Below are 12,269 nucleotides of genomic sequence, written 5' to 3' on the forward strand. Positions count from 1 at the left end.
AATAAACATCAAACCCGTTCCGAAGCGCAAATGCATTGCGTTGGTGGGGGGAGGGCACGTCGCCGCTGTGTTTGGATGGCTTTGTTTACATTTTGGGTTACGACAGCCGTTTTGACAGCTACCGGCCAAGCAGTGCGCTGCTGTTGTTGATCGTTTCGTGTCGCCTTTCCGCTGCTGCTGCTACTGCTGCTCCCGCTCGGCCGAAAGACGTACACTCGCACACTCGGGCTGCCGGGCCGCTGGACAACTGTGTGCCGGCCGTGTTTTATCTTATCAGTTTTCCTCGTTTTGTGTTTCACCATTCCGCAGTGTGTTTTTTTGCAGCGTGACAATACAGACGGCTGAGTTCAAGCCGGCACAAGCACACAAACGCCGAGTTGGGACGCAGTAGCGAAATCGGAAGACAATCGTTCTCCAAGTGGAATTGGTCGCGCCCGGAAAGTCGCTCACTAGTATCGCCGCCATGTGTACGCCGTCGAAAACGCTCCAGCCCTGCGTGCCGTTCCCGCTGGACGACGCGCTGCTGCAGGAGGTGGTGGAGAAGGCGAAGGACTGGGCGATCATGCACGGTGCCGCGATGCGGTCCAAGCAGGACTTCAACCCGGATGCGCTGCTGGTAATGGGGCATGGCCGGCCAACCTGTTACGTCATCATCCGCCATCGTCATCATCAGCGATTGTTTCGCCGCTAATCACACGCTCTCCTTCCCTCTCGTTTTCAGTTTGCACCGTTCATACTGACGCCGAGCTCGTTTCCGCGCAAAGAGTTCCAGAAGGCGGTCGAGCTGCAGCCGCTGCTGAACGAGCTGATACATGCGGTGGCGCACGACAGCCAGTTCCTGCTCGCCACGCTCAGCTCCACCGAGAAGGTGGACGAGTTTACCCGGGCCCTCATCGCCATCTACCGCACCGTGCTGGACGAGGGCATTGCGCAGGTAAGGGGGTGGGGGGGAGGGGGGGTGTAAACATGAAAATCATCACCCCGGGGGGACAGATAGCCGCAGCAGCGCCCTACTCATCAACCAAACGATTCCACTTTGATAGGATCGCTTTGCAGTAGAAAGAAAGACAAAGCGGTCATTACAGTAGGAAGAAAAACAAAACCAACAAAACTGACTCGAATTAGAAGCTAACTGTTGTGAAACGACCGCTTGCTGCAACCCCGTCCGCTAGACGCGCCCATGGTAGTTTTGCTATTATGAGCTTTTGAGGCGAGTAGAAAATTCAGCATACAATTGAGCCGTACCACATTTTAGCTTTAGCCATTTTTCTAATCGATACAAACAGCTTAATATTTGATTCAATTAATAGTTTTATTGGGCCGTGAGAGAAACCCTGCTATTTACATGTTTTTAAGCAATTTCCAGGTGCTTCTTAAATTCACGTGACACATGAAGTGAAATTGATTCAGAACTCATACCTTGGAATTGCTCTGAAGTCCATGGAGTCCCTGGAACTTTTACGTAATCCGGTACTGGTGCTGTAACTGATTCCAAACCCATATAGGTCTTAGATTGCAGATCATAAAGCTATCACTGGAACTGATCTTCACACCATACCGGTCCAGGAATGGGTCATGATATCATACCTATCCTAGAATTGATCCCCAACCCTGACCAGACTAGGGATGGAAAAAATTAAGCTTTTGTCGGAATCGATTCCGCCAAGCTATGAAGTTTTCTGGAATCGATTTCGGATAGTAGGTCCCGAATAAATTCTCGGAATTAATTCCGGAATCGGAATCGGTTCCAGAGTCGTAATTAGCTACAGAATCGGGAATGGCCTGGAAAGCAGATTCGGCTTCCGAATCGGATTCGCCTCCGAAATTGGTTCCGAAATTGGTTCTGGAATAGGTTCCGGAATTGGAATTAGTTCCGGAATCGAAATCGGCTCCAGAAACGAAATTGGCTCCAGAATCGGAAATGATCTGGAAATCAAAACCGGCTTCCGAATCAGAATTGGCTTGGAAATCAGAATCTGATTCGAATTTGGAGTCGGATTCTGTATCTTCATAAGAATAGGCGTTTGGGTCCAATGATGCTACGTATTGATAGCCGCAAAGAATCAAAATTAACTTTTGGACGATCCATTCTCATGAAGATTTCCGGACTGATTTCGCTTCTAAAACTTCTTATTTCAATTCAAGAACGGGTTCGCATTCTGGAGCTAATTCCATTTCTGGAGTCAATCCTGTTTCCGTTACCGGGGCAAATTGCGATCCCCAGGTCGATTCCGACTCCGGAAAGGGGCCCAAAATCGACTTCGGAATCGACTCCGGATTAGCTTCTGGAATCGACTTCGGAATCGGCTCCGGGATCGACTCCGGAATCGGAATCGATTCCGATATCGGCTCCGGAATTGATTCCGAACACGGGATCAAAATCGAGTAGGTCCGCTTCAGAGCTCCCGCCACTAAACCAGACCTATAACTCGAACTCACACTGGTTATGGAACTGATTCCGATTGCACATCGGTCCTCGATTTGATTCTGAACCCGTGACGCTTCTGGAATATTTGAAGCATTCTGGACCGTTCCTTGGACAACGTATTGGAAAACTTTCTTTACATACCGTAGAAAACACTCTTTAGCTATCGTTACCCACTGCAACAGGGCTCTTACTTTCGCCCGCAGTAAATTATTATTTAAGTAAAAACAAGCGTTTTTTAAGTTGTCTTGTTATTTATTGTTTATTTAGAGATGCCACTTGTCGTGGGCTTTGACGAAAGGGTAACCTTGTTCCTTCGGGGATGCTCACCCCAACCAGTGGAAGAGGCTGACTGCACTAAACCCTTTCTGTGTTGCCCTCTTTCGGGAATCACAAGAAACAACACTGTGCCAGCGAATCGACCGTTAATCATCATTAACAGCTACACGTCAACAACAAATCAGGCCTACATCTTGAAAAAGGCTTGAAACCCATGCATAAGCGCAATATAAAGGTGTGAAGTTTATGAGGTGTTATGGAAGTCGGATAATTTCCAATCGTTGAAAGGGCCCTTATAACTTCCCAATATTGGCCAATATGGTCTTTCAATTCAATGATTATAGTTATTAGTCATTAGTGTTAATCAAGCGGCTGCATTGCTGGCTCATGCATTGTGCGTATAGAATAACTTCAGTTTAGAACAGCAGTTCTGAAAATTTACAAAATGGCTTTGATCAGTTTTTTCGGATTTGTTTTTGACATATCGGCTTGATTTTTTAATTCACGATACCCAAAGAGTATGTGAAGACGATACGCAATTTAATGAACTGTCCCTGAAGCCTCAAAGTAAGCACACTCCTCTGTACATACTTTCTCAGCAAACAGAACAGAAAAGTATTACAAAAATTTTAATACACTGTAAACCCTAGTCGGCATTACGTTCCTCGCATTGCCCCACAACGATAACCATTGAATGGATGTAAACTAAGCAACTACTAGAAAGTAAGGCTGCTCAGACTTTACTAGAATTGTATTATAGAGAAGAGTTTTAACAGCTTACTCATCCAATGGTTTGAAACGGGGTCAAATTATCACCCACGTACTAACTGCTCAATGTCCAGGTAACGGAACGCCTGTAGATATCGAACGACACATTTTCGGTCGGGTGTCACACGCAAAAAAAAAAAATGTTAACCAGTTCGTGGTAGAGCCAACCAGTCAACTGTTCCCACCACCTGGGGCTGAGTGTTGCAAGAGTAGGCGCACACTTTCATGTATCATTTCCCTAGAAAGATGCATCAATCCTAGGGACTTGGGTCCTACGTTTGCGATCCCACTCGTAGCACTGTTTGCTAATGTTTGTGTACTAATAATACAACTTTCCTTTCGCTTTCTTTCTCCTCTAACGCTGTATTACCTCTGTATCTGTTTTGTGAGGGAATCTTTAGTCACACTTCTTTCGTAGGCTATGTTCTGTTTTGTTAGCAGCTGATGTAGTTAGATTTTCGGCCATGAATTTCTTCTTCGTATTAGTTTTAGTACTCAAAAGGGTTAGCGTTATTTTCATTTGGGGAAGATTACTTCAATCTCCTAAATGTTGCATCAGATACCACTGCACCTCTATCCTGTTCATTAAGTTTGTCATTTATCCATTGGTGCACTATTCTGAAAGCAAGAGAAGGTAAATAATATGGAATCTTTTTTTCCCGAATATAATTATGATATTAACACAAGTAGCTTATGCATAACTGGGCGCAAGGATAAGTCTAGCTTTAAACGGGACCCGTCTCCCTTTGACGCCATCGGCCAACAGTGCCAACAGAGCAAGCGGCTACTTATTAACACACCTTCGTTTCGTTGACTACTTGTTTCTCGTCCGCGCACACCGATTGTCCTAAATGTCACACACACTCCCAAACACGCACCTTCTCTTCCGACGTTCGCCGAATTTATCGTCCGTCTTTCGTCGACCGCGTGTTCGGTGGCCCTCAAACCACAGCCCCTCAGTTTGGGGCTGCTGCGCTCGGACTTGATGCTGGAGACGCGGTGCGACAACGACTGCGGGGAGCGGGCGCGCGCAATCAATGCCTACTGCTGCTGGAAACAGGTGGAAATCAACACGATCGCGTCCGGTTTCGGCCATCTCGGGCCCTCGAGCAAATATCTGCAAAGGTTTTTACAACACCATCCACCATTTATCTTGTTACTGTGTTTTTCTTCTTCTTCCTTCTTCTTCTTCTTCCATCCCACCGCTACCTCTTTCTCTCTCTATCTCTCTTTCTCTTCCTCTTTCTCTGATTTTCTATCTAACGTCTCCTCTAGAGTTATAGTTTTGCGTTGAGTCCTTGCCCTTTGTTGTTTTCCCCTCTACTGAATGTACATTGCCCCAAACCCTTCATTGTACTCTGCCCTGCCCCATGTAGTTGTAGTTAGTTTTGTTTTGTTATTTGTTTTGATTTGACTATTTTTATTTTAATATGCTACTATCATATACTTACTATCCATGACTGCGAGCACAAAATCATGTAAACATTTTTAATTATATTTTTACCGGCTAGAACTATTCAGTTTAATACATGTTGTTTCACTGTTTTGGCCAGTTCATCCATTTAGAACCTTTATAATTATTTGTTTTAAATTCTGTGGATTTACTTCTATAGAGTAGTCAGAAATATCGATCTCTTCCTTTTTTTGCGTGCGTGTTTTTGCTTTGCGTTAGTTGCTGACTCCAAACAGCTCCAGGTTAGATTCGAACGCACTAGCGGCGTTGCGCAAGACTGCAACGCTTGCCACGGCACTGCGGGACTGCCTTTAACTGTCACCGCTAAGAACGAATAAAAGTGCAAATCGAAGAAGAAACTAGCTCGTATTTCACACCTTTACGCTTTCCTTCTTCGCAACAATCATCGCTTGTGTGTCTATCTCTAATGTACTATATGGTGTTGGTTAGCTTCTTAAGGTGGCACTAACTAGTTGTTGGCATTAGCCCTGGGGTGGCTGGCGTTCTGTAAGAGTTTAAGAACCCGGTATGGATTCAAATTGTCTACCTAATTGACTAAAAATATTTGTACATAACTTCTCCAAAAATGTATGTTTGTACTCTTCAACTCGTGTTAACTTCGCTTATGTGCATAGCTTTGTCCGTTGTGTTGGTTGATGGTTGTTGTAGAATTGTTGTTCACATTGTGTTGCTTGTTGGGTTTGGTGGGCTTGGTCGTAAAGTCACAACACGCACCGCGGAAAGATGTTCCAACAGTTGACTGATAGTGCGTAATATGAGCAATTGCTTTTATTTACATTTAAATCTCATTCCCGCTGGAACGTAAAACATCAAAGGCAAGCAATGCCTCTTGAATATGTCGGTAGAAGCAGCATTCGTTAAAAGCATACGAAAGCAACCCATCCAGACACATCCTAATTGGGCCGGTTTAAATAGCTTCGCACAGCTGTATCGTTTCATTTGTTCGCTGTTCCTGATTTATCCCGCTGTCACATTTTCCAAATTGATTGATGCGCTTTTAGTATGATGTTACTGCATGACCACCCTCTCTCTCTCTCGTTCTTTGTGCGTAATACATCGTAGATCAATAATCTTACTGGAGTAGTTTTGGTATCGTATCGTCTTGGTTCCCTGTTACACGTTGTTTTTTTTCTGTTATCCGTAGTTAGTTAGTTACGTTTTAGTTTTGGTCGTTGCTGTTAATAAGAAGATTTGTTTTGGGGGCTCCTTTATGGCAATCTGAAATCATTGTCCCTGCATCCACATACTATTACGCTCCGAAAACACACTTCCTTAACCTAAACCTAGCTCTAGTGAATGTTTCTAACTACCCCGGTGCTTAGTACTTTCGTTCAAAGTTCTGTGCAATAACTTGCGATCCTTGAATGGCTGTAACGAGGGTAAGACGCCTTTGTGGGTTTGATTTGTCCGGGAGCGCGGGACCCGAACGTGGACTGGGAGTGTGTTGAAGCACATCGTTTCGGCGTAGGCTAAAATTCTAGGTATATGCACCTGAAGTTGGTTACTAAACTACTCAAACCATCAATTAACTGTTTGGCAGTATCAATTTAGCATCAAAAAAAAATCTAGCAGCCGCAGATGTATCATATTAAATAAAACCCACCCAAGGCAAAAGCGCTCCACCGGTCGCTGCGGAAAGTAGTCCTCCGTTCTTATTGCTGTATACCCCTCTTTCAGACCGTAACGCTCGCACTACTGCGGTCAGACTATTTGCCCAACTTTTCGGACACCATCAAGCAGGTGGAGATAAACACGATCGCCTCCAGCTTCGGCGGTATCTCGACCATTATGACACCGATGCATAGGTACATTTTATCAAAACCATTCCGTTCTGTCGTTGTTGTTATTGTTGCTTTCTTTCATTGTCACTGTTCTGGCCTGGGGGCCTTCCTCTCTTCTGCACATGATTCCCCCATCCTACACCCCTTCCCAAAACCCTACAATAATCCTGTCGCACATACTTTTCCCAATGTCTGTTTTCCAATGTATCCGTTGGTTTTTGTTGTTTGTTATTGCACATTCGGCGATTGGATTTGCTACTGCATGTCTTCATTTCTAATACGCCTTTCCTGTGTGTTTTTGTGTTGTATATTTTTTTAATTGGTTGGTGAAGAAATAGTTTTTTTTTATCTATGTTTTGTCGTCCCGAAACAGCAACTTTCTAAAAAGTATTACAGTCTCGTTTCATTTATTGGACTGATTTCACAATAATGTTTTTTCCTTCATTTTTAACAAAGTATAATACCACATACAACCTATAATGTTACATTTTAACATCACCTAAATCCCCCCACAAATAGTAGTTAGACAAATATGTAATTGAAAGCACCACAGACACTATTTACGCACCCTTAATCCTTCCTTTGCGTGACGTTAAGATTGAGCTCAAAGCACGCGTAGTGTTCGCCCTTGCTATTTAACGCCTTCCTTTTGTGTGTTTGATCCAATTAAAAGAAAAAGAAAAAAACAGTTCTCACCCTTTAATCTATTACTATTTTGTGTAGCTGTGTAACATCATAACGGGAGCGTGTTACGTAATAAAACTTTTTTTTGTGTAGAATATCGGTCAAACAAGTCTGTACAAAAACTAACTTTCGTGATCCGCAAAGCACGTGGATGTGGCTGGATGTGGACGGATTTCAAGGTGGCATTGCTTGAGATGTGGAACGCTGATGCCGGAAAGCAATTTGTGGCAAAAGTGTGGTTTGCTTTTACACGATGATGATGATGATGAGCAATATGTGTTGAAGTTTGCTGTCGTCAATTAGCTAGGGACCTGTTCTGAACTAGTGATCTAGTCGAACTAGTCGTCCCGATTCGCCTAGAGTCGGATTCGTCCGGAGTCGTTCTGAGTCGACCGGAGTCGTTCTGAGTCGACCGGAGTGGTCCGGAGTAGTCCGGAGTCGCCTGGAGTCGGAGTCGTCTGGAGTCGTCCAAAGTCATCCGGAGTCGACCAGAGTCGTCCAGAGTCATTCTGAGTCGACCGGAGTCGTCTGGAGTAGTCCGTAGTCGCCTGGAGTCGGAGTCATCCGGAGTCGTCCGAAGTCGTCCAGAGTCATCTGGAGTCGTCCAGAGTCATCTGGAGTCGTCCGGAATTGACTGGACTCGTAGTCTTCCTGAGTCGGCCGGAGTCAGCTTTCAAAACAAAGGCCTGTATGCGAAGTTGCATGCGCACAGTAAAAGAAAAAAATAAGAACGAAATGAAATGTCTGATCACAAAAGCATTGCACCGGACGGCTCCAGTAAATTCCAACCGACTTCGATGCCGGTCGACTGCGGTCGACTCTGGACGACTTCGACTTTGGGTTACTCCGGACAACTCCAGACGACTCTGGGCAACTTCGGACGACTTCGGACGACTCCGAACGACTCTGACCCGGAAAACTCTGACTCCAGACGGCTCCGGATGACTCCAGACGACTCTGGGCGGCTCCGGACGACTTCGGACGACTCCGAACGACTCTGACCTGGACAACTCTGAACGACTCTGACCCGGAAAACTCCGACTCCGAATGACTCCAGTCGACTCCGGCCGACTCCGGATGACTTCAGACGACCTCAGACGACTCTGGATCACTTCAGACGACTCTAGTCTGCTCCGGACGTCTTCAAGCGACTCCGAACGACTCTGACCCGGAAAACTCCGACTCCAGACGACTTCGAATCTGAATGATTCCAGTCCATTCCGGCCAATTCCGGATGACTTCAGACGATCCCAGACGACTCCGGATGATTCCAGACGACTCTGGGCGGCTCCGGGCGACTTCGGACGACTCCGAACGACTCTGCCCCGGAAAACTCCGACTCCAGACGACTCCGACTCCGAAAGAGTCCAGTCGACTCCGGCCGACTTCGGATGACTTCAGACGACCCCAGACGACTCCGGATGACTCCGAACGACTTCAACTCCAAGTGGGTCTACTGGATTCCATTTATTTTTATTCAGGAGGAACGTTGGTTCCCATTTTGCCGGAATCAAAATCAGACTAACAGTAGTCGGAGTGGGATGGGAGTCGTGGATTCTCTCCAGAGAGCATTAGTGTGCACTGCGTACCTGCAGACTGCTCAGTTTGTTATCTTCACTCATACTGTACTCACTTTGCCGCGTTGAACATTGGTGTTGGTTTGCATTTGTATTGCTCTATTTTTAACCGTTCTTGACTCTTTAGTATCCAACCCACCAAAAGCCCACAGTAAGAGTAGCTTTGATCTCACTAAAATATTATTAACCATTGTTTTGCTGTTATCTTTCTATTCGCCCTAAACACTGTATCTAATTGCACTGCACCCCACCATTCCTACCTTTCGTACGCTAATCTGTAGTCATTGCAGATACTTCATTTGTAGAAACCAATATTTAAACCACTCGTAGTGTGTAGTGCTTGACGATCGCCTCGTTCCTGCACATTGGTACTGATTCTGTGTATTTCTTTCTTTGCTATTCTCTTCGCTGGTTCGCCGTTTTGCACCGTAGCTACATTCTGTCGGAGCTTGGATATCGGGAAAAGTTGGTCAATGTAAGTACGGTCGGTCGCGCAACAGCCCGCAACAGCCCCCTGTTCATTTGTCTGTTTTCCTTTTGCTTTTCCAGCTGCCCGACAACAAGGCCCTGTCTGGGCTGTGCGATGCGATGGTTGAGGCGTGGAAGCTGCAGGCCCGCCCGTCCGCCGCCATCCTGTTCGTGGTGGAGAACGTGACGTACAACATCTGCGACCAGCGCTTTCACGAGTTTTACATCCGCGAAACGTACCCGCACGTGGCCGTCGTGCGCCGCACGCTGACGCAGATCGGCGAGCAGGGCCGGCTCGGGCCGGGCAAGGAGCTGCTGGTGGGCGACGTCGAGGCAAGCGTGGTGTACTTCCGGGCCGGATACGAGCCGGGTCACTACTTCGGTGCGGGCGAGTGGGACGCCCGGCTGCTGATCGAGCGGTCCGTCGCGATCAAGTGCCCCTCGATCCAGTACCATCTGGCCGGCACGAAGAAGGTGCAGCAGGCGCTGGCCAAGCCGGACGTGCTGCGCCGGTTCGTGGGCGATGACGCGCCCAAGATCGAAGCGATCCGGGACATCTTTACCGGGCTGTACTCGCTCGACCGGGACGAGGGCGGCGACGAGGCGGTGGCGCTCGCGCTGGCCGACCCGGAGCGGTACGTGCTGAAGCCGCAGCGCGAGGGCGGCGGCAACAACGTGTACGGTGCGGACATCCCGGCCGCCCTGCAGGCGATGAGCAGCGCGGAACGGTCCGCCTGGATACTGATGGAGCGCATCTTTCCGCCCCTGTCCACCGGGTACATGGTGCGGCCGAATGGGCCGGTGCCGCCCCCGCTGGTCCAGCTCGTGTCCGAGCTCGGCATCTTCGGTGCCATCATCGGGTGAGTGTGTGTGTGTGTGTGTGTAGAAGGCTTATTATTTAATTAAATATTTTGTAACCATTTCCGCCAATTGCAGCTCCAAGGACAAGGTGCTGTACAACAAGCAGATCGGGCACATGCTGCGCACCAAGCTGTCCTCGTCCAACGAGGGAGGCGTTGCGGCCGGCTCGGGCGCCCTGGACAGTCCGTATCTGATCGATTGAGGCAGACAACGCCGGCTGAATGCATTTGTTTTTCCTTCTTTGTTTGTATTTGTTTGTCCCTTCTCTACCATAATGTTGTGACGTACCTCAGGCTGCTAGTTGGGCTGAAGAAAAGGAGCTTTTACACAGACATATTGTGCGCAGAGCAAACAACCGATATACGTATGCATGCGAATAATCATATTTACAACCGCACAGATTGTTAGGGTAGCGTTTTCTTTGTGCAAGCAATAAATGGGTATACACGAAACAAAAAAAGTCATTGTGTCATGTCAACGCTGCGCGGAAAGAATAGTTTCATGTAATTTTTAATAGTAACCGCACCGTTGAACTCAATCTAACGCTCAAATACGCTTTCATTGCGCGCGTTGCAGACAGGTGAGAGGGAGAAAATGAGAGGGTGAATGTCGCAAACCTGTCTCACCTACACAGTCATGCAGCGAAGCACACCTTTGCAAGCGAAATTATTTTAGATGAGCGAATTTAAGGATGTGTAATTGGATTGGCGATAGCCTCTGGATACAGTTGACCACTCGAGTGATTTACAGTGAGAGCAAAAAGTATTGGTCTAGCTGAATATTTTACAGAAAAAGACGAACAATGGCCACAACAGGCATGGGGTGGTAAAAGTAGTGTAATTGTTTGGATAAACATACCATCAATTTACACTTTTTGTTAAAAAAAATTAAAATAATGGAAAAGCAACTAAATCTCGTAAAAAACTAAACAAAAAAGTAATTGGATGGGCGGGCAAAAAATTGTTTTAGCTTTTGACGTATGTCTATGACAAGCAAAAAAGTTATGGACCATTAGTGACTACTTGACCCACGCGGTAACGCGTTTGAACCTTAAAAAGGGCGTGTTTATGACTCACTCATTTGCTCGTCATCATACCCCGCCCTCTAACTCCTCCGCCTTTAATACCTCTCTGACCGCTCGAATTCTTAGTGAAACAACAGAAATGGATTGATTTTTACTAATAATAATACAGACGTCCTCCGAGTTACGACCCCTTCGAGTTATGACGATTTGCAGATACGACGATTTTGGTTTTGACAGTTAAAAGTTGTCGTTGAGAATAAATTTATAATTTTTTAAAATTTCTTGCTGATAATCGTTACGTACACATTTCCAAAGCTTCCCCAACTACCCGGTTTTGAATATCTATACCGTGTAAACGGCTTTTGGAGAAAAATTAATACATTATCAAACATGGTTTTAAATTATAAAAAAAAAACACGATATCAGAGATTTCGACTCTTCAACTTCGGGTGTACATTTTACATTCACGGATATTCGACTTACGTCTTGCTTTGGGACATTTTTTCGGTCCCAAATACAGTCGAATCTCGGGGGAAACCTGTACATTTAATTCTTGAATACTAGTGATGGGTAAAGTTGGCAAAAATCCGGAGTCGACACCGATCCAACTCCGAAAATTGCGGAACCGAGTCCGGAAGGTAGGTTCGTCCAGCAATATCCGGCGTCGTTCGGAGTCGTCCGGGATCATTTGGAGTCGTTAGGAGTCGATCGGAGTCAGAGTCGTCTGAAGTCGTCCGTAGTCGTTCGGAGTTGTCCGGGATCATTTGGAGTCGTTAGGAGTCATTCGGAGTCCGAATCATCTGAAGTCGTCCGGAGTCGTTTGGAGTTGTCTGGAGTCGTCCAAAGTTGTTTGGAGTCGTTCGGACTCGTTCAGAGTCGGAGTCGTCCAGAGTCGTTCGGAGTGATTTTTCATTAAGAGTGGAATCAT

General features: G+C 46.4%; 1 protein-coding gene across 2 annotated transcripts; it reads left to right on the plus strand.

Annotated features, from left to right (window-relative positions):
- Positions 1-10,777, plus strand: LOC121598802 (glutathione synthetase-like). Of its 2 annotated transcripts, none has more exons than XM_041926128.1 (6): positions 1-616; positions 722-934; positions 4,425-4,597; positions 9,421-9,463; positions 9,538-10,316; positions 10,393-10,777. In XM_041926128.1, the coding sequence occupies exons 1-6, from the start codon at positions 464-466 to the stop codon at positions 10,517-10,519; spliced, it is 1,488 nt and encodes a 495-aa protein (XP_041782062.1). In that variant the 5' UTR covers positions 1-463; the 3' UTR covers positions 10,520-10,777. The 2 variants fall into 2 exon arrangements, with proteins under 2 accessions (XP_041782062.1, XP_041782147.1); XM_041926213.1 differs by lacking the exon at positions 4,425-4,597 and adding an exon at positions 6,624-6,751.
- Positions 10,778-12,269: the final 1,492 nt, after the last annotated feature.

Source organism: Anopheles merus, chromosome X (assembly GCF_017562075.2).
Source record: "Anopheles merus strain MAF chromosome X, AmerM5.1, whole genome shotgun sequence".
In the NCBI taxonomy this organism is placed as follows: Eukaryota; Metazoa; Arthropoda; class Insecta; order Diptera; family Culicidae; genus Anopheles; species Anopheles merus.

Bases quoted from the DNA above. Each gene is read 5' to 3' on its own strand.
- LOC121598802 (XM_041926128.1), top strand. From the start codon at position 464: ATGTGTACGCCGTCGAAAACGCTCCAGCCCTGCGTGCCGTTCCCGCTG. The intron at 935-4,424 runs GTAAGGGGGTGG...CTCAAACCACAG, and splicing joins TGGACGAGGGCATTGCGCAG to CCCCTCAGTTTGGGGCTGCT. The intron at 9,464-9,537 runs GTAAGTACGGTC...TTGCTTTTCCAG, and splicing joins ATCGGGAAAAGTTGGTCAAT to CTGCCCGACAACAAGGCCCT.